Source organism: Netta rufina (genome assembly GCF_964035555.1).
Source record: "Netta rufina genome assembly, chromosome: 1".
Taxonomy (NCBI): Eukaryota; Metazoa; Chordata; class Aves; order Anseriformes; family Anatidae; genus Netta; species Netta rufina.
Genome location: NC_140123.1, coordinates 205216584 through 205242982, shown reverse-complemented (window position 1 = coordinate 205242982; position 26399 = coordinate 205216584). Strand labels below are relative to the sequence as shown.

Genomic DNA, 26399 nt, shown 5'->3' with positions numbered 1-26399 from the left:
AGCCTCCTTGAACTCGGCGATCTGCTCCTCCGACAGCCGCTCGGCCATGGTGTCCCGCGCTCCCCGCTCGCACGCGGCTCTGCCCCGGCACGCAGCGCCGGCGGGGAGGCGCGGACGGGGGCCTCCTCCCTCCGTCCTCCCTCTCCCGGAGGAGGAAAAGGAGGAGCTGAAGCCTTCAGGGAGCTCCTTGCTCGTGCAGGTCCAGGCAGAGCCCGGCTGCCGACGCTGACGGGGATCTGAGTCAGCCGTGATGCCTCGTCCGGGCTCCCCGGGAACATCCGCGTGGCCCCCGGGGGGGTTGAGGTGGCCGTGCGGAGGCTCATGCCCTGGTTAGTCAGGGGTTAGCCCCGGGCTGGGTGAGGGTTAACCACCTCATGACGTCCTGCTTTCGGTTTTTGCTCGTCTCTCCCGGCAGGGCGTGCAGTGGGGTTCAGAAGCACGTGGTGATGAGGTCAGTTTTGCTGTCCGTCTGTCTGTGTTCATCCATCTGTCTGTCCAGCCAGCCAACTGTCCATGCATCCACTCAGCCACCCGACCATCCATCCGTGTGGCCTTTCTTTTACCCATCTACATTCCTTCCGTCCGTCCGTCCGTCCGTCCGTCCGTCCATCCATCCATCCATCCATCCATCCATCCAATGTCAACTATCCATTGCTATCCATCCATTCGTTGTCAACTAAGCATCCATCCATCCATTGGATTCCATCCATCCATCCAATGTCAACTAACCATCCATCCACCCATCCATCCGTCCATCCGTCCATCCATCCATCCAATGTCAACTAATTATCCATCAATCCATCAGTTGTCAACTAACCATCCATCCAGCCATCCATTTATGTATTCATTCATCCATTCACATGTCCGTCCGTCCGTCCGTCCATCCATCCATCCATCCATCCATCCATCCATCCATCCATCCAATGTCAACTAACCATCCATCCATCCATCACCATCCATCCATATTCACCCAACCATCCATTTATGTATTCGTCCATCCGTCCGTCCGTCCGTCCATCCATCCATCCATCCATCCATTTATGTATTCGTTCATCCATCCATCCATCCATCCATCCATCCATCCATCCATCCATCCATCCATCCATCCATCCATCCACCCACCCACCCATCTCTTCCTCTTTTTGCCACGTGCCCGTAACAGCCAAGCGAATGCCACCAGCTCGACCAAGGCCCAAACAGACCAGATGACCTGGCTGCACAGCAGAAGATATTTTGCCTTTTTGGGCTCCAGGAAAACATCACTAATTCTCCCCAAATTTCCCCAGTGAGGAATGAAAGCTGGGATTTGAAGGGAATGCCACGAAACAGAGGCGACCCATGGGACGACGTGGGAAGTGGGGCCTCCAGGCGGGACAAAATTTGGGAGGGGGCGACCAGCTTGAGGAAAACCTCACCTGGAAAAATAATAATAAAAAAAAACCAAACTCTTGGCACGAAAAGCGTCGCAGAGGCGGGGAGGAATTGGCTGAGCCCGTGCTGGGAACCTGTCTGGCGAGAGGCACGACGTTTCGGGGAGGGGAGGCGAGGCCCTCCCTTGGTTTTCTGCCTGCTCTTCTGCTCCAAAATGAATCAAAAATTGTGAAAGAGCCCCGGGCGGGACAGGAAAGTGCTGGGCTGGGGAGCGGGGGCTGGTTTGGGGGTGGCTGGGAGAGGCTGGGGTTTTTTTTTTGGGGTGTTTTCTCAGGTTTTGGGAGGATTTAGGAGGTTGTTTAAGCCAGGGGGGGCTCGTCTGAGCTCCAACAGGAGGGGGGGGCACCAGGGTGGTCTTGATAACGGGAGGCTCCATCCTTGCCTTGGTGCTGAGCAACGCTGGAAGAGGACGGAGGGGTTGCTCCTCTGACACCTCCCTGGCCCCGGCATCCATCAATTCCCACCACCAGTACCCACCAGTACCCACCAGTACCCACCAGTAGCACCCAGCACCTCCCCATCTCTCTCCCCCATCCCCACCCATCCCCTCCCCATCACCCTCTGCCTCCCCTTGCCCATCCCAAATTGCCACCCAATCTGGGAGGAGGTCGGGCCAGCCCTTGATTTTGACCATACTTAATTACAACCTCGTTAGCACGGCAGGCTAATTAACCTCCTCAACCCGCCTGCTGGCCCATAAAATCCTGATGGAGCAGGGGGAGGACCCTGCTGGGCATCGCAGTCTCGTGCGGTGTTTTGCTGCTCAACCCCAACATCTGCCTTAGGGCGGTCTGACCCCCAAAACGGCTAAAAAAATCCCCAAAATGAACGGTTGGAAGCATCCTGATGAATTATCCCGACCCATGTGGCTTGCACCACAAGCGCAGATGTGTCTGGGTTTGCTTTCCCAGACGAGTTTTTGCGGTTTGTGGTTGAGGTTTTAGTGAGGTTTCCCAAAAAACGGGGGCGAACAACGGGGTCTGCGTGCCCAAAGTCGGGGTTTTCTAACCCAAAAGGACCTGCCAGATGTCCCCGTGGAGCAGAGAAGGGTTGGGGCGCCGGGGAGGTGCTTGGGGCAGGGGTGTAGGATAAGGATAAGGAGGAGAGAAGAGGAAGAAGAGAGAAGAGAGGGGGAGAAGGAGGAGAGAGAGAAGGAAAGAGGAAAGGGGGAGGGAGAAGGAGAAAAGGAGAAGGGGAAGGGGAAACGGAAGGGAAAAGGGAAATAAGAGAAGAAAAAGAAGGAGAAAAGAGGAAGAGGGAGATGGAGGAGAAGGACAAGGAGAAGAAAAGAGAGGGAGAGGGAGAGAGAGAAGGAGAGGGAGAAGGAGATGAGGAAGGGGAAGGAGGAGAAAAGGGAGAAAGAGGGAGAGGGACAAAAAGGAGAAGAAAAGAGAAGGAGAGGAAGAGAGGAGAAGGAGAGGGAGAAGGAGAGGGAGAAAGAAGGAGAGGGAGAGGGAGAAGGAGAAGAAAAGAGAAGGAGAGGGAGAGAGGAGATAGGAGGAGAAGGAGAAAGAAGGAGAGGGAGAAGAAGGAGAAGGAGAAGAAGAGGGAGATGAGAAAGGGGAAGGAGGAGAAGAAGAAGGAGGAGGAGAGGGAGATGAAGAGGGAGGAGAAGTAGAAGGAGAAGGAGAAAGGAGGAGAGGGAGAGGGAGAAGAGAGGAGAAGGAGGGGAGAAGGAGAGGGAGAAGGAGAAAGGAGGAGAAAGAGGAGAAGAGAGGAGAGGGGGAGAGAGAGGGAGAAGAAGGAGAAGAGGAGAGGAAGAGGACAAGGAGAGGGAGAGAAGGAGGGGAGAGGGAGAGAAGAAGGAGAGGAGAGGGAGATAAAGAGGGAGAAGGAGAAGGAGAAAGAGGAGAGGGCCAGGACCCGCCGGCAGCCAGGCAGCCCCGGCATGTTTAGTCTAGCAGAGCGAGGGCGGAGGCAGCGGCCGTGCTGCGGTTTCGTCCCGGGGAGCGCGCGGGCGCAGCGCCGAGCGGGGGCAAGAAGGCTCGCGGCCAAGTCTCGGCTGCGTGAAGAGCAGAGCGAGCTCTGTCCCTGCCTCGCCGCAGGATTTCCTCTCCTTTGAGGCCGAGCCGGGTGCCCCCGCAGCTCCCCGAAGCCTTTTTTTTGTGTGTGCGTGTCTGCGAAAGGAGCTTTCCTTCCAGGCGCCTCGCTCCTAAGCCTCCCTCCAGCTTAAAAGTCGAATTCAGGGGTCAAAAATGGGGAGGCAAACACAGAGCCGTGCCCTACGCGGGGAGCCCGCGGATTTTGGGGTGATTTCATCATCACCACTCATAATTTGCCTCTGGAGAGGCTCCCCAGGGTGCTCCCCAGGTCTGTCCAGCCGTGTTCTCCTCCAGCTCAGGGATTTATTTCTAAACGCTCACTAAACGGGGCCACCTTTTTCCCCGCCGGGGCTGTGGGGTGGTTTGGGAGCTGTTTTTGGGATCCGACGTAAATTTCCTTTAGCTCTGCGTTTGGAGAAGTGCGGGTTGGTGTGGGTAGAGCCGGTTTCTTTCCGCGGGCAGCCGCACGGTATCACTTCACAGCACGCAGGAGGAACAAGGACAATTAATATTCAGGTTATCAGAGCTCAGGATGAAGAGAAACACGTGCAGGACACCCAGGGAAGCAGCGAGGACTCGATGTGCCACCAGTAGGGCAGGGCAGCCACCATCACCCCTGCTCCCTTTTCCCCTGAAAGCCCAGGGAAGCAGCAGGGTGACTCAGGGAGCTGTGCCCTTTCCCAGCGCCCGCCTGTCACCAGCCATAAAGCCCTGGCTCGTGTCCTGCTGGGCCTCGGTGGTTAAAAAAAAATAAAAAATAAAATAAATAATAATAAAAAAAAAAGAGGAATCGTGACCAAAAAGAGGATTTTGAGAAACCCACAGCTTCCTCACGAGGGTTCCGGGGCCCAGCCAGGTGCCCAGGGTTTCTCCGCTTCCCCCGTACCGCAGCCCGATAACCCCGATGGCATTTCGGGTGCCCTGCCCATGAAACAACTCACGCCAGACGAGGAGAAGGCTGTCGCAAATTTAATTGTACTTGGCAATCGAAACTGTACAAGACATTTACAGAGAACCACACGGCTTCGTGTCTATGTACACCTTTTCCACCCACCTCCCGCACCGAGGGACGGGATCCCTCGCAGCCACCTGCGGCGCGGGGACGACAATTTGGCTTCGAGCGGAGCTGGCAGCGCTTTGTTTCTCCCAGCTGGCTTCTCACACCAATTCTTTGGACTGCTAGAAGGCGGCAGGGCCGCCGTTACGACTATGTACACCTCTACCTCTTCCCTCTCCCCATCTCCTCCGCCGCAGACGCTTCCCTTCTCTACCCTTCTACCACATGCAAAATCCTCTCAGCTGCCTCCAGCCTGCCCCACCCCATGGAAGGGGCTTCATTTTCACCAAACAGTAACTACAAAAGCTACTTTCACTCCCTTGCTATTCCCCTCTACAGCTGCTGCTCTTTTTCCCTCCCCAAACCCTTTGCAACATGCCTACAAAACACCTTTCCTACCCCACCCCGTACAACGCAGTTCTCTTTCAGGAGTCCAGAGCTCAGCGCAGCGCTAACGTTAACGCGCGCGTGCCTCCGAACCAGAAGGATCAAGTACTTGAAAGGAAATGCCAAGTCTGAAAGACTGAAGGTGACGACAATACAAAAGTAAAAAAAAAAAAAAAAAAGAAAACCAAAACAAAAAACCCCAAACAAGTATTTGAAACAAAACCAACTAATAAAAAAAAATTAAATATGCGGCAGGTTACATGAGTGAAAATGAGGAATGTACAATGAACACACCAGGAGGAAAGATTCCAGTAGGTAAATTGAGAACCTGTTGAACCTGGGGTCTGATTTTTTGTCCTTTTTTTTTAAAAAAAAGATGGAAACTCATACGGGTGATGATAACCAGACACTGCAAAACATGCACTATTCGAGGCAAAAAGAAAATGTGACTCCAGCTTTCGGGCCCGCTTTAAAAGGGCTCCCGCAGCACGGATCCAAAGTGTTCCCCTGCAGTGGGACGCCACCAGGCTCGTGGTGAGGGCACCAACTTCTGCTTTAGGCTTCCCGTTTCCCGGCCTCAATCACCACGTGGCAATCTTTCAGAAACCAAGGTGTGCTCTTCAAAAAAAAAAAATCTGCCGGAAGCAGTCAAAAAAAAAAACCCACGAGGGCTTCTGAATCACAGACTAAGAGCGTAAAAACAGGGTCAAGAGTGGTTGCTTTAGGAAAAAACAGACTCCAGTTCAACAGTGTTAACTGTATACCAGTAGCTGCCATTACAACACGAAAAAAAAAAAGACACTTCTGTTCAGAAGAGCAAATCCAATCATGCTCACATGACAAGAAAAATGTACACGGTATTTATAAATAAACAGTCTTCCGCTGATCTCTTCACACCAGCGTTTCTTTCCGCTTGCTGCTCAGCTGCTTCTCCCTCGTTTTCCTGTGCCCCGTGAGCGTTCTGTGCGTTTTCACGCCCTTGGTTTCCTCCGAGTCCAGGACGGAGCCGCACTCGGCCGCGCTCTCGTCCAGCTCCATCTCCGTAACCCCGGACTGCCTCCTCTGGGCCCTGACGTTGGGCACCGAGGGGTTGTTCTCCTCCGTCTCTTCGCTGAGCTCCGGCAGCTCCGGCAGCTCGGCGGCGGCTGCTGCAGTCGGCTGGAAGGGGGCGACGGCGGTTCGGATGCAGTTGACCCACTGCTGCTTGTGGAAGACGTCGTTGGCCTGCAGCGTGTGGGACTGGCCCGAGGAGGGGTCTTGGAAACGAACTCGGAAGATATTTTTAGCTGGAGGTAAACAAAAGGAAAAAGCAGATCAGTTCCTAGCTCGGTATTTAGAGATTCAGGCACGAGGCGAGCGGCCCTGCCTGACCCGCTCAGCTTCGGGGAAAGCGTTCAAAAATCCTACAAACATTCTCCCCCCCAAAAAAACCCAGCCTGGTCGCACTGAAATAGATGTTTTCTAATTTTAGCTCCGACCGCGAGGCGCCGTATGAAAGTTTATGGGCACCAGATCTAACACTGCAAGGCCCAGCAGCGAGTCTAAAGGTGGATACGGGCATGGCACACACCCGCTGGGATCATCCTGATGGAGATTTGCTCTCCTCACCACCAAGTGAGGATTCCCAGATGGGGTTGGGCTGTACCTTTATCCGAATTGCCAAAAGCTCCTCGGAAGGATCCTCCCATTTTCACATCGCCGTCCTGCAGGTCTTCGAGGAGCAGCTCCTGGACGGGGATGGGCTGGCGGTACACTTGGTAGGACTGGCGCTCGTTGCGAGTCACCGGCCGGGTCAGAACCAGGATGTCTTGGAAGAGGAAGACGTAGAGTTTCTGAAAAGGAAAACATATCCATGTATGAGCAAAGCCTTGTGCTCTGTGCAAAGCAATAACACACCCTCTGGAATTCAAGGCCACCTTAGCTCGAGTCTCACGCCCACGGTAGCTTCCTGACAGTTGTTGGTTACAGTCACTCAGCACATACAACGCTTACATCATCAGGTTTATTGTTTTGTGAGCCTTCAGAATTGATTTATGATTTGCAGAAGGTAAAGAAGGGGATTATTAGAAGCAGTTTGTTTGCTGACTGTACAAAATGCTTCGTGTGTCCTGCAGCGTTAATGGCTGAATTAAACAAAAAACCTCAAAACGACCAACCGAAAAATAACACAAAGATTTGATGTTTTAAACTGAGGTTACTCCTGTAAGCCAGGACAAAAGGCAGCAAAGCCTGGAGTACAGCAGGGTCTTTCAGCGCTGCTGCAGGAGGAGATAAACTCTTGGCAGTTCATCTCAAAGCCAAACAGGCTTTTGCAGGAACACTTTTGTTTGGAAGAGCTGCGCGCCAGCCTCCACAATGGGGAATGTCAGAGCACCTGAAAGTAAACAGGCAGCAGGAAATCCCTTTTGATGGAGTGCTAGGGCACAGAGCGCACTTTCTAAGGTAATTTTGTGCTAATTATTTTCCAGCTCCTTGAAGGCCAATTGTAGAACTGTCAGCAGGAAACTTTCCCTTACAGCCTGCAATGCAGCCTGCCATCAGGTCCTTTCTCCTCGGCTTTTTAAAGCGCAGGTAATTGTCTAGGCTAACCCTGGGGATGGAAGGGCTCCTGGTCCTGCTACCACAAGGAGTTTCAAATTGCCTTTAAGGGAAGGTTTTCAAACCTGAGAATTAATTACCATGAACACGAGGGACTTACATGCCCATTTTTATTCTTCAGCTCCCCGTGGCACAGCAAAACTTTGCTGCTTTCAATCCTCGGGTCCTTCTGCTTCTCATCCAGGTATTCCAGCTTGTCGATGTAGTACTGGCACTCTGACTCCCCCTTCTTCAAGTTGATGTCAGAGAGGACTCCTTGGATTATAGATATCTGAAAAATAAAACATTTACAAATGATTAGACAGGGACCTATGGTTGCGTATCTTCTTGTATAACTTCTTTTATGTAGTTATTTTATTTAAAACCTCCCCGTGATGAGTCCATGTGGACTGATCACCTATTTGCTTTCACAAGGGGTTACTGTCACAGATTTATGTGATCTGAGAAAGCCACCCCACAAAATTGCTGGGGTTTTAAGGAAGCTTTCTGGAGCTCTCGAATGACATGGCTCTGTCAGAACAATGCTCCTGAAATCGCTGTTACTTACGGCTTCTTCCAGGATCTGGATATCAGGATGGTCTTTGGGAGTGTGCCTCAGGATCTCTTTGAGGAGCAGCGGGTATTTGACCAGCCGGCTTCGAGGAATGTCCAAAAAGCTCCAGAGGTCCAGCTTGCGGCTGAAAGGAGACTCGAGGCAGCGCTGAAGGAAGTCCTGCACTCTCCGGTCTTGTTTCTTCTGATCCAGAAGAGCTTTGGCTGCCAGCTGATTGCTACAGTAACCTTTGTAGGCATGGAGTCTCGGTAACTGCAGGAGGAGAAAAATAGTGTTGAAGAGTCAAATTCCATGCAGGAAAACCAAATCACATTAACGTGTCAAGCTCGGGGAGTTCTACTTCCCTCACTGAGATATCTGGGCCCGATAAAAAAAGCTAACAGATCATCCTGTATACGCAGCTAGCCTTTTGTGAGGAGAACAAGGGCGTCCTACATTCAGTGCCTTTGAAGTTCAGATGTTTGAGATTAACAGCAACAGCGCTACTGAGCTCACATCAGTTGCTAACAGCCCGGACAATGTAGACATTTCAAACATAAATCAGTAAGTAATTGCAGTTGCACCAGTGCGAGTCTCCCAGATGAAATTGTGGCCCATTACAGCTGACAGAGTCCCATTGTTTTCGGGGCAGTCAGGATTTCCGCCTCAATCTTTCACTCAAGGCCACAAAAGCCCGCAGCTTTTCAGCTTCCAGTTTTAAATGTTCTTTAAGCTCATAATCATTGTCAGCCTGGTGTCTGCAGAGTTCTGTACTCACCCACTTCACGAGAATGGGCCCAATCTGCTCCACTGTTCCATCTGGTTTTGTTGCTTCTCCTAAACTTGCCAACAAGTCTGGAATTGAAACGCAGAATTAGGAACTGCCGCAACGCCTCAGAAAACTATTCTGATGTGAGAAAGCACCGAGTGCAACTCCTAGTCAATGTATCTGGTTGTTCTTACCTTCATGCAGAGGAATATAAGAATCCAGGTCCCCAAATATGTGGGTGAGTTCCTCCTCGGACATGATGGAGAGTTTCAGCATAGGATCGTGATAAGCCTGTCAAAGGAAGTCCGTGTTAAAATGCATTCAGATCACCCACAGCTAAAAGCTGACGATGTAAATATAAACCCAGGGGATGTATCAAATGCAGGATAGATTTGAAGTGAAGCCGAAACAATAACATTGACTTGGGTGATGTTACAACATCGTTTTAACAACTCTGTATCAAGGCATCAAGGCCTAAAAAGGAGAAGGGCTTTCCTGCCTGAACTGTTCTCATCTGGGAGAGGAGCTCCCCAACCAGCTGTGCAACACTGCAAAGCCCGATTGTTTTAGGGCTGAATTTGTTGCAACCAAAGCAGCACTGGTAGCACAATTGCTTGCTTCAACTTTCCAGGAGAGTTTCCAAAAGGTGGATTCTGGGCCTGACGCAGCCGATGTGTAATGTTTGCAGGGGTAAGTAAACTTAATTATCTGCAACGCGATTAGTGACTGCAGGAAAAAACCACTCACCTTTCTGGCAAGCTTCAGGTCCTCAATTAGGTCCTGCTCTCCTCTGGACATTTCATAGATGGCCTGTGAGGAGGGGGATAAAAGCATTGAGGGTCATTTTTAATCCCCGTTTTCCTCCAAAGGAGCCTTTCAGCTAACATAATGTACGTCCTGTCTCCTCGCTTTTGCCATCTGAATCATTTCATGCCACCTGGGCATGAAAACCCCGAGTAAATCTGCTGGCTTTCCCAGCTTGGAGAAAGCCACATTACTTCCAACTGTGTGAAAGCTCTGACGCTCACGCACAAGCCAAATTAAATATTAGCACCTTTTAAATCACTGCTTTTACACAGGCAAGTAGGAAAAAAACAAAAAACACAAAACCCAGAAAACCGCGGAGGTCAAATCCCAGGCGTCTTTAGTCAGCTTCTGTGTTGTCAGGAGAAGATTTGTCTAAGAACTACAGGGAAAAGGCAAGCCAAGGCCTCACTGTTTGGCTCTCAACCAATTGTCAAGAGCCGGGAGAAAAAGACAGCTGGCTTTACAAGGAACCCGACTTTGGGTCTGCTGCAAAGCAACCAGCGTGGCTGGGGCTCAATTTTCAGAAGCGCTGAGCACCCCTGTGAAAAAGTTTGGCATCGAACTGGGGAGACGAGCTCCTTAGTGACTCGAGAGAGAGCAGCCTACCTTTTCCCATGCCTGGCACCGAAATAAATCTAGTGGTTTAGAAATGAAGGTGCACAGGAAGGCACAATCACCCACAGATGCTCGCTATTTCTTTTCCCACCAAGGAAAGGGACCAAATCTCAGCTGCCTCTGCCAGTTCTTACCTCCTGGCGCTTGATTTCTTTGGTGCTCAGGGATTCTTTCATGTTGACGTCTAGCATCTCAGACCAGAGGACACTGTTTCTTCTTTTAGGAGGGGTGGGAGCAGCAGATCTGCTACATGACTTCTGGGCACAGCCAGGGGATTTGCTGTCGCTGCGAAGGGCGAATGACTGCAGGGATTAAAGAGAAAAAGAAATAAAGTTTTAAAAAAGAGCCTAGAGTTCAGAAGTGCAGCAGTATTACCCACACCCCTCCCAATCCTTCATCCTCCTCTGCTGCACAGGGCAGGAAAACACACCCAGACACTTTTCCTCAGATAAAGGAACACTTTAATCAGGCTGCTGAGAAGGACCCGAGGGCCCTGAGCCTGGCAATCTTTTCCGTGTGCCTCTCCTCACCGATCCAGCGGCAGCAGTGCTGGGGAGGAGAACAGGGAGATAAAGCTTGGGTTTATTTCCAAGGTATGAGGAAGCAAATAAATTGGGATCATAACGCTGCTCATACCGGGGTGAGTCAGACGGCAGTGGAACTTTGCTCCCGTGATCTACAGCGGTGTTGCAAGAGGCAGAGCAGCGATCACACCTGGACACAGGCGGTTCCTCGGGCAACACGTCCCTGACATCATCGCTCAGCAGCGAGGGCAGCTCGCTCCTATCTAGCCACGAGCTCCCAGAGCCTTATCTCCAGGGCTGCGACGGTTTACCAACACCGTTCTCCTTATCTGAAGTTTATTCCTGCTTCCCTCCCCAAGCCCTCGACAACACAGAGAGCCACCTCTGAACTCCTGAACTCTCCTTCATCCCCGAGCAAGCTTTCTGGCCTTGTATGAATCCTACAGGTTTTCAAAAGCTGCCTGGAAATCCCAGTGCCTGTTTCTGCCCCCTGCCACAGCCAGTATCACCCCACAGGTCCACAGAGGACGAGAAAACTCTGCTTTTTACCTGGATTGTCTGCCCAAAGCGCCGAACTGCACCATTTCTTACAGGAGAGATCAAGTTCGCCAAGGATGTGACCCGTGCTAAAGGCCGAACCCGTTTATTGCTTGGCTCCTGTAAATAAAGCAGAGAACAAATTGTACTGGCTGTGACTCCCACTTCATTTCTCAAGCTGTCCAGGCAGGTTTAAAAAGCATGAACACCCTGAAGGAATGGGAAACACTGCAAAGAAAGCGTTTTGAAGTAGCCATTCATCTCAAATGGAAAGCAGGGGCTGTAAATATTTGTCTGAACTTTAGGGCTACAATTAAAGCTGCAAAAAAAAAACCCTCTGCCCGGTGCAGAAGAGGCAAGATAACTCCCACGTCAGAATTCAGGATTAGGCTCAAACAGAAATAGACCGAAGCACTCTGCTGCTTGACAGGGCAGGCGACTCATCTAAAGATGGAGCTGCGATCTGCTGCGCCCTTTTATCATGTTTTCCTTTGTCGAAAGAATGTGTTTTTCCATTTTAATTTGATTTTGGAGAGAAAAGTAGCAGTCGGAGCCCAGGCCGGCCTCAGCAGCTCTTCTAACAAATGGCAAATGACCGCATGCTGAACATTCCTGCGAGGGCTACGCACACTCGAAGCAGATGAAGTTTAAAACCAAAAGGTTTTTTTTTTTTTAACAAAGCTTCCTCCCCCTCCTGCTCTGCCCTTCCCCGGCGACTCATCATCGTTTTTCATCTCCGTGTTTAGATCTGAAAGGCTGAGCTTCTGCTTTTCTACGCCGCTAATCCACGCCGGGAGCCCGGAGCATTTTCAACGCTGCCCCGACCCGAAGGCTGCCAAAAATGAGGAAGTGTCCCCAAGAAACCTACCGGTGCTCGAGCTCTGAGCGGGTTTTAACATCACGCTGACAACCCCACGAATTTTGGATCAAGATATCGGGCTGTAGGATCAAGATATCGTGCCCAGGGAGGGTGCCCTGGTGCTCCTAAGCACCTGGCAGATGTTGGCGTGACTCACCAGCACAAGGAAGTTTCTTCGTTAGGATAAATTGATAAAAGCTTTTATTTTATTTTATTTTTTTTGACTCCCATCTCCCTAGAAACTTTCCCCAAACCTCATTAGGCGTTTTTGGTTAATTACAGCTAAGTTTCTCCTCTCCTGTATCAAAGACTAGAAGGTGAAGGCTTGCTTAGCCCAAATTTTTTAGCATCTCCATCTCCAGCCTGAGGTTGCAGGACTGGGAGCCCAAAGCCTCTGCTCCCGCGCAGCACCAGGAGCTGAAAGCAGAAAAGGGGAACAGGAACCCGCAGCGAGAGCTGGGTCCCAGTTAGGACTGAGGAAGCCGAAGCAGAGCACCAAGACCTCTTGGCACCACTCAAAGGGGGTTTTGAGGCTGTGCTCGAAATGTTTGGGTAGTCTCAGGATTACAGAGGCGATGTAGGAAAGGGGAAAGCTCCAAGAGGGCACCCTCGAGCATGGGCCCGACCCTCAGAGGGTTTAGGAACAGCAGCGGGGACGCTGCAGGCACTTGGCCCCTCTGGCAGCCTCGAGCTCTCAGGAAACGTTGGTTGGGAAAGGTTTATCCAGCAGGCCGTGCTCAGGAAACGAGGAAACTTTAATTACTTACAGACGTTTCTGGCTGCAGAGAAAGGAGAGGTAATTCAGTTCTCTGAAAGCACGTATCCGTGGACTGGGAGAAAGGGGATGTGAGCCAAGAGAAGCGTAAGAAACTACAGGAATGCGAGCAGAAAACACACAGGAGTGAGCCACACACAGCTCGGGCAAGGCCAGGGGTATAAATAGCATGGAAAGGAAAAAATGTGGCACTGAAAATGAGCAGTAAGGAAGCTTGGTGCTTTAGGATGCTCCTAGGGTATTTTGTAGCCTTCTGGCAGCAGGGCCAGAAAGGAGATAGAGTGACACGGTGTGAAATGAGTGACACAGTGTCTGTGTGAAGGGACACGTGTGGATGCCTTCCCCGCACATCTGTGACACATGCACGAGGCCTGGCGGAGGGCATTCCTGCCTCTGCTCGGGCCAGGAGGCACAAAGGGGCTCCCTGTCCCAGCGGGACCTTTTGGAAGAGCAGCTGGGAGGCACCGAGACAGGCTGGGAGCAAAAAACTCTGCTCTCGTGAGCAATCCTCTGCTCTGCAGAGGGAGGAATTTCGCAGATGGGCAAGACCCGAGTGTTTTCTGTCCGTGCCCTTTGCTCCCTCGGGGTGTTTGGCCAACAGAAAGTCTTCTGTGCTCTACAAAAGCGCTCAGCAAAAGGCCGTTTCCCCTCTCTTGAAAAGAAATCCCACTTTCCGTCCTGTCTGGGACGGGAATGGTTTCGTTGCCAGCAAGCTGCATCTGTTTCTTCTTCTCCTTCCAACTCTATCACTCGATCCGAGGCAGGCAGCCCCCCTCCTCTCAGAAGCCTCACCTTCCCTGTGATCTGCGTTTCAGCCGGGGGTGACGTGCTGCGAGCCTCCTCCGCCTGTGCTCGAGCTCAGCCGCGGTGTAAGCTGAGCCTCGGCGTGGTTCATGCTAGGGATAACTTTGGCTCAGGGCTTTTTTTTTTTTTTTAGTTCTGTACTTGCAAACAATGAGCAGACTGTCTCCACGCCGTATTCCTTACAGCAGCCTGGATTAGAAGCGAGTCTGCGACGTTTCCGTAGCAAGTTAGCAGCGGTGAGCACTACAGCCCCCACGTAATTAAACCCTGGGGAGTTCACAGCTCTCCTATTCACATTTTTCCCCAAAAAGGGGCTCTTGATTAGAAATGAATATAAACACGTTGCGAACGTCCACACAAAACTTAAGTCGTTCCCCCAGCAGCACGCACGCACGCAACCTTTCCCCCGCGCTGGGTAATAATTAGTGGGTTTTACAGGGCTCATTTAGCAGAGGACAATGCTCCCCGTGCCAGCCCCGTCCCCAGCACATACAAACTCGGTGACAAATCGACGAACCGCACGCAGCCGAGGTCGTATTAATTAAACCAGGTATGCAGAAGGTTTTAAGTCACCAACTCGAATATTCCTTGCCTGTAATCATCGCCACCTGACTATCTTTAAGATCCACGTGAAAGCTGAGCAAAGCTCCCCCTCGGTCCCGGCCACCTTTACCTGTGCCCGATGCGAATCCCCCACCCTCTGCCTTTCCCAAATCCGGGGAGCTGCTCACCAAAATGCAAGCGTTCAGCCCCCAAATCTGGGGGCTCCTGACTCCAAACAAGTACCTGGCACCGCCAGGAATATTGCTCAGAGGGCATTGCTCAAGCCCTGACCCACAGCTTCCCACCACACTGGTTACACTGTACCAAACCCATACATTTTAACAATCAGAGGAGATTTATTCATATTTATAAGTCCTGCCTTATTTCACTTCTCTCCCAGCACCCGTTTCCCCTTTTGCTGGAGGAGATTGCCCAAATGGGGTTCTTTTAAAGGCAGGGCTTTAATGTGGGAGCTGTGTGTGCAGCGTGCTGGCCACAGAGCCGCCCAGAGCTCCCTTCCCCTTGTCCCCGTGCAGGGCAATAACGCCCTGCCCAGCACCACTGATCCCTGCCTGGCTGCTGAACTTTGCCTCCAGTCCCTGCAGGAGACGTGCCACAGCCTCCCCTGAATGCAATTACCCTCTCTGGGTAACACCAGGGTACAAAACCAACTCTCTCTATATATAAAAAGAAAAGCCACCAACACTTGGGCTTTGGCTCCAGGTCCTAATAAGGCAAAATCCTGGCAGCGGGAGGAGACGGCGCATGGAGAGAGCCCCCCGGAGCAGCCCCGCTTCGCCCCCAGCCCTCAGAACGACCCTCCTGCAAGAACCTTTAACAAAAAATTGATTTTTTTTTAAATTTTAACTCACAACCTGCACCTCAAGGCGGGTCCGGACACCACCTAGCTCCTCGCCGCCCCCAAACCCACCTCTTTTACCCTCAAAACCCCTACGAGACCCCCGAAAACCCGCTCCCCGACCCTTTTTTTCCCCCTCGTTCTTCATCTCCGGCTCACCTCCTGCTCCCTGAAGGCCTGATTTTGGGCGTCGATGACTCGGATCGTCCTCTTGACGGGCAGCAGCCCCCCGAGCTCGCCGGGGGCCACCATCGCCCCGCGCCCCCCGCCGCCCCCCGCCGCTCTGCGCCCGCCGCCGCGCCGCGCCCCGACCTCACCGCCGGGGGCGGGGCCAAGCCCGAGGCCACGCCCCCCTCAAGTCACGCCCCCACCCCATAGCCACGCCCACTCCCCGGTCAGGATCCCCTCCCTCCCCCCCCCCCCCCGCTCCTTTTCCTTTTTTTTCTCCTAAAATCCTTAAAAAACGCCCCAAAACGAGAGCCGGGGATGCTTTGCTTTAAGGGGGGGGACCTGTGAGGGGCGAGGGGTGCGTTCCTCACGTTTCGTGACAGAAAGTGGTTTGGAAAACACACATTTTTTTCTTTTTCAATTTTTTTTTCACCGTTTGGGTTAAAAATAAGCAAATTAAAAGGCGTGTTTAGGTTTTGGGGCCACTTCTCTGCTTTTTCTCTGTTGGTATTTGTGGTGCTGAGGCTCAGCCGCCCCCCGGGGCTGGCGGCGGGACGCGTTTCTCCTCACGGTCTCTCCCTCGCTGCCGCCACAGGGGCGCGAGGCGGTGGCCGCCACAAACTTGTGTTATTTTTTTTTAACCAACCTCAACCTTCCCTGTTCCAAAACCCCAATTCTTGCCCCAACCTGCGCTTTGAAGTCTGTTTGCGGCTCCCCAAGCCCTGCTGGCAGGGGTAGAGCCGCTCCCCCCCCCCCCCACACACCTCTCCTCACAGGGGTGCCTGCCCCAGCAGGCCCGGGCCTTGTAGGGTTTTGTTTGTTTGTTCAGCCCGATTATTTCTGGCACCGACACAAATCTCTGAGGTAAAAAAAGGGCTCCTGTGCTGGTGGAAACGCACCGAGTCGTGTCGGCCTCTCCCCTGGCCTGTTTTGGTTTGATTTTTGGCCCGCTTTGCGTCTTTTGGGTGGAAAGCTTGGAAATCCAGGCCCCTTGAACCTTGTTTTGGGGTTGGCAATGTTTAGGGTCGCCCTATGCGGGGTTCTCAGAAAGTTGAGGTCCTTCAGGTGCTGGTCAGCCAGGTCACCTTCTTTCCTGAGAGTTGAGTCAATTTTAAGCCAACAACTAACCAAGGGGCTCATGGCTCTGGAAAACCCATCCCTGAGTTTGATGGAGGGGTTGTTGGTGTCAAACTCATCCCTGAGTTTGATCGAGGGGTTGTGAGGGTGGGAGGGGGGCAAACCATCCCGAAGGAGGCTGTAGGACTTGGGGATCCTCTGATGAGAGCCAAAAAGGATGGAAAAAGCAAGGAAACTTGTTCCTCGTGAGCAGAAGCTACCGAGCCTGACTTCTGGCGTTGTACCCTACACGCTCCACGCCACAATCCCAGCTTCCCCCTACCCCAGGCCATGTTCCTCGACCCACCAGCATCTCCCTCTGTGTTCCCAGTGCCCCTTTAACCCTCTGCCCTGGCTCTGGCTGCCTTTGTGCCTTCCCCAACCCCTCTGCTGGGCAGGGTCTGGCTCACACCAGGTCTCCAAAGCCCCGAGAATGCCGCCCGGCCGGTCCCTGCACCCTGTATGATGGTAACAGACCAGTTCTGCCTGCTCTCCTGCTGGTGGTATTAATAGCATTCCTCCCCTGCACTCAGACGTGGATTTTCACTTCTAGGAGCGAAATACCTGGGTGACTCCAATCCTCCTATCACGGTAAGGAGCCAGGAGGAGTTCGAGTGACAGAGGAGTCACCCAGCACTCATTGTTCGATGCTCGCTTTTGGTTTGGGTTTTCATTTCCATGGAGAAGGACGGGCTGTTATGCTGAGCTGCTCGCCCGACGTCCCGGGCAGCCTCATACCTGCGTCATTTTTCGCTCCTGCGTGTTATTCCGGGTAGGACTGCTGCTAAACAGAAGTTTTCTTGGTGGTACCGACAGGCCATTTTGTTAGTTCAGCCCCAAAGCATCATAAAGCAAATAAATCTGAGATTAACAAACGAGGGATTCCTAAGAAAACATGAATCCGAATTCCGGTCTGCGATTCCAGACTGAGGTTAAGTTTTCGCAGTTAAAAATATTCCACTTGCTTAAACAACACGTGGCATCTGGCTGGTGCCAGGGGTTGCCAAGCGTGGCGTGCACTCACAACCTGCTATCCTGGCTCTTTTGGCAATACTCAAGCAAATCACGTGCGAGAACGATGGGCAGACACGGTTAATATAAAACCCTCGCAGGCCTGGAATGTGATTTTCAGCCTAGAGTCCTTCCAGCACCCTCCATGTCCTCACATTTTAGGTTACACAGCCCCAGCCGTCGGTCAGGGCACTTGGGGTCGCTTTAGTTTAGAGCTAACCCTACAAGAAGGATTTTTGCTGCTGCAGAGGGGAGCCAGAGACAAAAGATCTCGCTCCTGCCACCGGCTGTGAAGGAAAAGCCCCCGAGCTGGTGCACCACGGCAGCCTGGAGGCAGGGGGTTATTCCTCAGTGGGCGTTTTTCCCAGTTTTCACAGGTCCCGGATGCCTCCGACGTGACTGACATCTGGATTCAATTTCTTCAAAGAAAGAACCTGCGACATTTTAATCCCTTTGGCGGCTCGAAGTCTGGGCCCAAACGAAAAGCATCCATTCCAGCCATAGCCTCTTCGTTTTCATTGTCGCGCGTCTACGTTCCGAAATCCTGCTTACTGGGAACTGAAATCCGGCCGAAAACTCACTTTACAGCTATTCCAAAAATGTTATATACAGCACAACGTGCTCGAGGACTGGAATATGGGCGATTTCCCCATCTCCCATCCATTTTCACGTAGCCCCCCGCCGCTGTACACAACGTTGTTTACCGTCCCCGAGCTGTGTTTAACATTCCACTCCCAGATATTTATATTCGGAGCCAAATTCGGAGCGGTCTTCTGGAAAATGAGCAAAAGTAGGCGATGACCCATCGAGAGACTATTGGGGCATCTGCAAAGTTTACGAGCCGGTCTGGCATCCAGCATTTATTTTGGATGGTGGGAGCTCGCTATAATTAGCTGCCATTCAAGTCCATCATGCAGTTACCAGTGGAAAAAACAACAACAGTGTAAAAACCCGCCGTGTAGATGTGTTTTTTTGCTGAAATCGAACCTCCAATGTTTTGCAGAGCTCTGGAGCGGCACCTCAACCATCCTTGAACTGAAAATTTGGGCGCTCAGGCCAGGAAAGCGATTTCCATCTTACGAATATGAACACAACACCCAAACCCAGGAACCATCTGAGTAGTATTATGGTATTTGATGGTATTATTACACACAACATCTGCCCTAACAAGAGAGAGGCTCCAGTTGACTTCACCCCCCAACCTTCTCACGTGCCAACTGCTGTTTTTGGGATTGCACGGCACAGCCGATGCCGGCGATGCTCCTTTTGATCCAAGCTCCTTTCCAAATACAAATTTGTGCTTTATGCACGGGCACGTTCTCGCATGAATCAGGAGCCGCCAATAAAACTGCCATAAAAGTCCTCTGGCGCGGTTCTGTCTTTGGGAGGGGGAAGGGAGGAGGGCGGGACTGTTTGGGTTGTTCCTTTCAAGCTTGTGGAGATCTGTTCTAAAGGCAGAGCTTAGGGCTGCAGTTTCTTGCATTATTTAGTTGTGTTTTTTATGCTGTGTTATCCCTGCCCCGAGCCAAGCTGCTTCTGGGGACTCTGACCATGGAAAGACATTTGCTGATGGTTCTGAGTGATCTGGACCAGCAAGAATGCAGACACACGGGGATTCTCTCTCCCCCTTCCTCTTTGCTTCCAAGTCATTTCCTACCGTAAAAATATTTGGGTTTTATCTGCTTTCCCTGGAAAGATTGTCGCTGTCAGCTTTAGCGTCACAGCTTCTCTCTGCTGCCAACATGAGAACAACGCCGGGGCTTGTTGGGGCTGGACTCCTCTCGCAGCCAGGCTGAGTAATATTCACAGAGCTGGGCCCCGAAGGTGAGTAAGGCTTGGAGAGGACACAGCACGGAGGTTCATAAAAGGGTCTTCACTAAGACTTCACTTCCTCTGCGGAATCCCTCTTCCTAAAGCCTTACACAGACAACCCATAACCAGCAGAAAACATCATCCAGACAAGACGTGATTCTCACACATTACTCAGCTTGGCTTCGTTTCGCCTCTGGTAAAATCCACTATCGCATCCGTGTCTTCCCTGTCATGTTCTGAAAAGTATTTATCCAGTTGCTAGCAAACACCAAGAGACACACGCCTTCAAAAAACACAGGACTGCTTCCTCCCGTGAATCATTTTATGCCTTACATAACTGCGGGTAACATGCCATCAGCCTGGACGTGATCAATTAACAGAAAGCAGCTCATAAACCTACCTGAAATGCAAAAGTAACTCTCTGTATTGAAGATCTGCCTAACAAATTCCTGTCTTCAAGTTCTTGTTTCTGCCCCTGCACCGCAATTCACTTTCTTTTCTTTCTTACCCAGACAATTATCAGTAGCCCACGCTGTAGTGTGGCTCCAGAAGTGATCCGGGGAGAAAATACCTATTTTTTTTTCCCCAAAAGGAGGGGAGAAATGTTTTAGCACATGAGAAGAGCTCAGTGCTGAAGGAAGTGGATGCTGTAACCGTGGTCTCAGGTTATAACTTTCCACTCGTATTTTGACAACGTTTGGAGGGGTTTTCAGGCTGTATGTCACGGATGAAGCTTAACAGGCCTAAGAGACGTGGTTCTTTTTTGAGTGGCGGGCAAGGAGGAGGTTAACAAATCCAAACAAACTGGCACAGCCCGGGCACTGCGGGCCATCTGCGCCGCCCGATCTCCCCTGCCGCTTTGCATATCATCTTCCTGGCATGTGGAACGATGAGCTAGACTACGTGAGGTTTAAACATCATGGTTTGCTCAGCACAAGCATGTCTGAGAGGAGTGTGAAGGCGGCACGCTGGCAAAACTCCCCTGCTACTACACGCATGGTGACAAAACAGCAGCTCGGCAGCTGGGCTCTATTTGCTGGGGGAGATAGAGGAGCTGAAATAAGAGCTACGTGGTGGACTTTGACACTTCATACTGACAAACTCTGAAAACCAGTTCCCCTCTGTAAGACGGGGATAAACAACGTATGACCTAACCTATACATAACATTCTTAAATTATCTTCAGATTCCCCCGAGACCTTATTTTGTTAATGAAACAGATACGTCCATGTCTAATGGGGCTCAATTTTAGCCTGCTGATTCACCCTCATTCAATCTAGACGGGGCAAAATATAATCTCTGCAGCCTAAGTGCGTGATGAGACTCTGAAGTGCTGGTGAAATGTTTTGAAAATGTGACTATAAATAGTTGATTGCATTGTTTTTATTTTTTTTTTTAATAACCTTGAGGGTTGTTATCAAAAAGTCTGCACATTACAACCCAGTCAGTGCTGTTGATGTCTTTCAACAAGGCTACTAGAGTATGTTTGGTGGGCGTGCCTCGCTCTCAAATATCCCAGAGAGCCTGACCCTTTCAAAAGAACAAGGTAAAAAGTCAGCTTAAACAAAAGCTGCAGTCTGACTGTATTGCCTAGGGATTTCCCTTTTTCCTTGGAAGATTCCAGTTAAAACTCTTCAAAAGCGGGTGAGCACGTTGCTGTCAATATTTCAGTTTTGCCTCAGAAGCGATGGCTTTGTGGGAGAAACCCTAGTCCATGCAATTCTGTTCGACACCCAACTTAGCCTGATTCAAAAAGAAGAGAAAAAGGAAAGAAAATCCTCTTCCCCGAGGGCAGCTTTCCTAGCCACAACGCCCCCATCTGCATCAGAAAACCAGAAAGACCTCAGAAACCAAACGAACCCCACAACACAGTCAGAGGCATCGGCGCTGCTGTGTCACAGCCCTCGGCAGAGGATCCTTTCTGCTCTTCTCCCTCCCCTGCTAGGAAATGGCAGGGATGGCCTTATCTGGAGCAGGAGATCTAGATTAGAGAGGTCAAAGCCCGGAGCTAGCCTGCTGGCTGGGACACGCAGCGATGGCAAGAGTCCAGCAGTAGCCAGGCTAAGCAAGGCTTCAACGCAGAGCGAGTGGCAACAAACAGAGGATGCGCTGCTCCTGAGGTCAAACAGGAAATTCCCCACTAGCAAATGACTTTTAAACCCGGCCTAATAAACTGTAAAACCCACTTGTTAACTCTCAACTCAATAGCTGCTTCCTAAGGGAATAAAACCCCAAACAATTTATCTCGTTCCCCTCTCCAGAGAAGTGTCGGACGGCGAGATCTTCGAGGCAGCTGGAGGGCGGGAAGCAGATTCCCGTTCAGAAATCCTAGCTGGTATCTCGTCCCAAGATACAGCTCTGCAAGTCCCCACCCTCAATTTTTTAAGTCCCTTTAATCCACAGCCTTAAGAACGATTTACCACCCAGCCTGTCCAGCTTGTTTGCAAGACAATGAAGCGCATTTGAAGGGGGCTTTGCATGGTTTTGCTCCCCACTGCTTGAAAACACCTCCTTTTTTTGCTCGGTGCAGGTTACGCGCATTCATTTCACACAACACCACAACCGTGGCACGTTTAGGATTCAGATGATTAAAACAGGGGCTCACCAGCAGCGTGATGGATATCCCTAACAGGACTCAGCCCACCCTGGAGGTGTATCTGAGAGCAAACACAGCTGTGCCCGGCGCTGTGCTGCTGATGGGGAAATGCAAACACCCCAAAGTGCGCCGTTCCCTTGGGTAAGCCACCTCAGCTCACCGGGGGGGACGCTTGCACAATCCCGTTGAGCAAAATGTTTTCGTTACCTTGAAATCCAGGCTGCAGAGACTGACCACGTCATCGTCCTTCTCTCGGCGCTTCCTTTTCTGTAGGAAATGAAACCAAGCTTTTGGTTACTTGACTTGCAACCCGAAAGAAAGCTCTGGTTTTTATAACGCGGTCCAGAGACATTTTTTGAACTTTATTCCAGCAAATAGCTCCAAAAATCTGAAGGTTGACCATCAACACAAAGGATGTTTATGCTGTTTCGTGAGGTTTGTCGTGTGATCATACCTATATACTGCGTTTGTTGCTCTGCACTCCCATAATTGTGACCATGAGTAAAGTCTTAAGGAGGAAACCTCAGTAAGAAGGCAGAACGTGGCAGTCAACCACCGTGAAATGATTCCAGGTTCCTTTAGCCCATTAGGGTCTCTCAGGTCAGCAATCCAGCACTGAAGCTGGGCTTTTGGAAGGAGTTAGGTACCGAGGGGGTCAGACACAGTGATCAGTAGGACTTCATGCCTCTTGGGGGACACCAGCAGATCCCACATTTAATTTTCTTCATGTTTGATCCTCAGCCTGGCTGGCATTTGTGAGTGAAGGGTCCAGAGATTTTCCCCGGAGGCAGTGCCAGCAGAAAGCATTTTTTCACCAGGTTATACCCTACGTGAGGGCACTTTGATCACTTACTGAATCACCTGCTGTGGATGTGGCCACAGCAGGCAGCTGTGGCTGAGGCAGCCCTGCTCGGAAGGCAACAGGCTCAAAGAGGACATGGGTTTGTGGAGGAAAGATGAGGCTTTTGGCAGGGCAGCCCTCAGCTATTTTCCTTTCCGAAGAAGAGCAAAAGTCAGTGGAACAATGATTTGCACGGAGCTTCCTGATACCTCCAGCTATTTCTGTGCTATCTGGGCTTCGTTATTTTTGCATCACCCAGATAATGGAAAACCAAGCGCGGACTCATCCTGTGAGCCAGTACCAGCCTGGAAAAAAACACGGGTCACGAGCATAAATTGGTCACCCATGAAACAAGCACTCGGTTTGCAGCCTGTGCCTGACCCTTGTTGTTCAAAACCAGGGAATGGGCAGAGTCCATCTTCTTCCACTTCATTACGAACAGAGGAAAAAGAAAACAAACTATTTTGTGGTTTTATATTGGCCTACACGCTGTTCACTTGTTTAACAGACTAGACATTGAACCGAAATGGGAAGACCCACCTCTCTGCAGCTGCAGAGGGAACTAACACAAGTCTGTTCTGAAAACTGAAAAAAAATCCTTTTTTTTGGTGCTCTGCTAGCCCAGCAGCTTGACTTTCCGTCAGAAGCAATTCCTGTTTTCTTAGAATTTATTAATCTATTCCTATAACTTGAAAGTTTCAGCTTTAATAGGGCTTTGTCATCATTGTAAGTGTATTTAAAATGTTTGAATACAAGCATTCAAATTATTTTAAGTGCTGGCCAGCCGAATTTACACAGTTCCTTTGAAAATCTGATGCTGTCGAGGGGATGTCCAGCCTCCCTGGAGGGCTTCAGAAACCTGTTCTCTTGTTTGCTCGTCCTTTCATACCGAGTGTTTCTAGGCTCCGAGGAGTCTTCTCACCTGTACACATCGTGCTGACTCCACCATTTAACTATTAAATTAAACGAAATACACACACAGGTAATGCTGAGATACAGAAGCTCCCTCGCTAGTTTCTTATATTTTGGGTTTTTGTGATTTTTTTTCCTAACTGATCAAACGAGCTAAAAGAGGTGGATTCGATTTCAAAGTCCCCTGAGGACTTCAAGCAGCGTTTTTGGTTTGGATCTAAGACAGGACAGTGCCCCTGGCATGTCACCGAGTCCCTTTGCTAACTACCGAGGAAAAAAAACTCACGTTAGGCATTATGGCTGGCCAAATTTGCAGCATTGTCACTGCGTTAATGGCCCAGCACACTCCATGCTTTTTGAACAGACCTTTGGCAGGCTCGAGAACATATGCAAACGCAGACATTTGTTTTTCAGGCTTAGTAAAAACATTCAGAGTTGGTTATTTACCAAAGCCGACAATAAAAGCCTGCTACAACCACACCTTTTTGGTCTGCGGATTATTTTTCCCATATGTAAGGCGAGGATATTAGCATCTATTTAGCAGAAGGGAACTTGCAATAAAGACAAAGACACCACGCCTTTCTGGTCGGAATCTGATTCGTTCCTTATGCAGGCAAGTACATTAACAGCTTTACCATAAAGCTCCAGACCGAAGCCCAGACACGAAAGGGAGGCCAAAGTTTTGTTTTCAAACCGGCTAGACTTATGCAAGAAGTATTGCATTGGCTGGCCCCCATTTCCTTTGCCCAATATAGTTTCACACAAAAAACGTAGACGTTTTGAGTCCGCAGCCAGCTGTATCATTCCTGCACGGTGCCAGAACAGAAACAGATTCCAGGAAAACTGCCTCGTCGGGCTGCTCGGACCTGGGTTTTTGAAGCCACACGATAGGAAAGAAAGAGCTACGGTATCGCTCGCTCGCATTTCTGAGGCAGTCACAGCCAGCAACGCGCCACGTTCACCTCCTCACGAAAGCCCAGCCATGTGGAAAAAGTTACTTCTAGGAAAAGTTATTAAAATGTACAAACCGTGAGACCCGGTTTTAAGCTCTCAGCGAGGTACTGTAAAGGAGAAGCAGCAAAACTGCTCATTGGGAGGGGGAATCTAAATATTTTGTGCCTTGCTTTAGGAGACCTAAACAACGCCATGAATGTGAGCGTTAATTACATTGCAAGGGCTCCGATTAAAGCTCCAGGAGCTTGGTTTGCAGTTTGCAAGCAGTTCCCGTCAGCTCATTTTCCTTACGCATATTAAGGGTTTTTGCATGAAAGCAGGAAATTTTTTTTGGTTAGGAGTCAGTCTGTTTTTTTTTTTTTTTTTTTTTTTTTTCTGCTTATTGCTCACCTGAAGTCATAAAACACCAAAACGGCATCGGGACTGCTAAATCAACACCGGTCAAGTGCCTTTTTCTCATAAACACATCCTCCTTAGCGGAAAGGAAGAGAGAAAAGTGACCAGGAGTAACCTTGCTCCCAGTCTGAAGCCATCCGGAGGATGTTTGAACCCAAATTGTGCTCGTCTTTTCTTAGGACCGGGCAGGACAGGCAGGGATCCTTCCCTTTAACCAACCCAAAAGGATATTTGCCCCGTTATTGACCATTCCTGAGACTCAGGCCAGGTACATTTTGCAGGCTTTGGGCTGAAAAACTGCACAAACGATGGCACGAAGAGCTGCTGTTTGTGCCTGGCACACGAGGAGCTGGTTATCACAGGGAAAAAAGCCTCTTGTGCAATGCACGCAGGAGAAATAACACCAGGAAAGGCACACTTCTTGCTTGCCTGCGGGCTGCTGCCAAAACACAGATGGCTTTGATGACAGAGCACGTTTTCAAGTGTTAAATCATGTAATTTCTAGGGCTTTGTAATATTCGAACGTGTAAGTTCAATGAAGCTGTAGTCACCAGATGAAAGTTTCTAAAATCAGCCAAAAAACATCTACGGGAGCTTTTGGTTTTGTTTCATCCACTCCCGCACCGATCGGTGTTTGTACAGCCTCAAATCTGCACGTGGCTGCCCTTCAAGGCCCAACGCACACTCTCGCAAGAAGCCCCAGCTGATTTTTGATGGGATTTCCTTCCTAAAAGCTACTCCTGTCCTCTTCCCCACCCCCAGACGTTCTCACGGCCTTCCTTGTGCCGGGGCTGGCACCCACACAGCTCGTGCAGTCAGCCGGCTCAGCTCATCCCAAACTCTTTGTTTTCCTTTCGCTGAAGGGACTTTTTCAGCCAGATCAGTTTTGCTGGCTGATGATGGGATCGCCGCTTCCAAGGACAGCGGGGTCGGGTCAGCTTAGACCGCTCACGAAAATGAGCTTTAAGACAGGCCAACATTTATGCACCCAGCACCTCCTTCAGCTGAGTAATCGCCTCAGAAGGCAGACTTCACGAAGGAGCATTAAGAAGACAAGCACCACCAGGGGTTTACTCACCAGGGTGAAGTCCCAGTGGGGTCCTGGAGTCAGAAAGGTGAACGAGCTGCCTCGTCTCAGAGGATACCTGCAGGGAGAAAAAAGGATTAAGGTAAATGATGTGTGGGGTGCTGTACTGATAACCTCTGTCTGTTCTGCACAGCTTCGATGGTGTCGTAGGCCTTCAGCTCCTAGCCCAGAAGTCTTGAAGACAAAGATGTAGCAGCGTTTGGGAAGGGGAGACCAAAGGGTTGCCAGTATTCCCTGGGACAACTGCAGGTGGTGGACCGAAAATCCCGTTTTATTACAGTAAGCAGCACTGGGCGACAGGCAGGCAGAACCCTCCTGCCAGGCCCTAAAGGCTGGTCGGGAAGGATCTCTCTCTCCGACCACAAATC

The 26399-nt window shown here is 50.7% G+C and overlaps 2 protein-coding genes across 2 annotated transcripts in view; both read right to left on the bottom strand.

The window, feature by feature from the left end:
* LOC311213384 (calmodulin, striated muscle) overlaps positions 1 to 48 on the bottom strand; it is a gene marked incomplete at both ends in the record, with an annotated part of 450 nt that extends 402 nt beyond the window's left edge. The window contains one exon of the mRNA XM_084293345.1: positions 1 to 48. This exon is cut by the window's left edge and continues 402 nt beyond it. Coding sequence (XP_084149471.1) covers positions 1 to 48 — 48 coding nt within the window.
* Positions 49 to 4436: 4388 nt separating this feature from the next.
* NET1 (neuroepithelial cell transforming 1) lies at positions 4437 to 15394 on the bottom strand. The gene is made up of 10 exons (XM_084306570.1): positions 15299 to 15394; positions 11312 to 11419; positions 10373 to 10540; positions 9564 to 9626; positions 9011 to 9107; positions 8826 to 8902; positions 8063 to 8320; positions 7616 to 7786; positions 6563 to 6749; positions 4437 to 6203 (listed from the first exon to the last, which is right to left on the bottom strand). The coding sequence occupies exons 1-10, from the start codon at positions 15389 to 15391 to the stop codon at positions 5809 to 5811; spliced, it is 1617 nt and encodes a 538-aa protein (XP_084162696.1). The 5' UTR covers positions 15392 to 15394; the 3' UTR covers positions 4437 to 5808.
* Positions 15395 to 26399: the final 11005 nt, after the last annotated feature.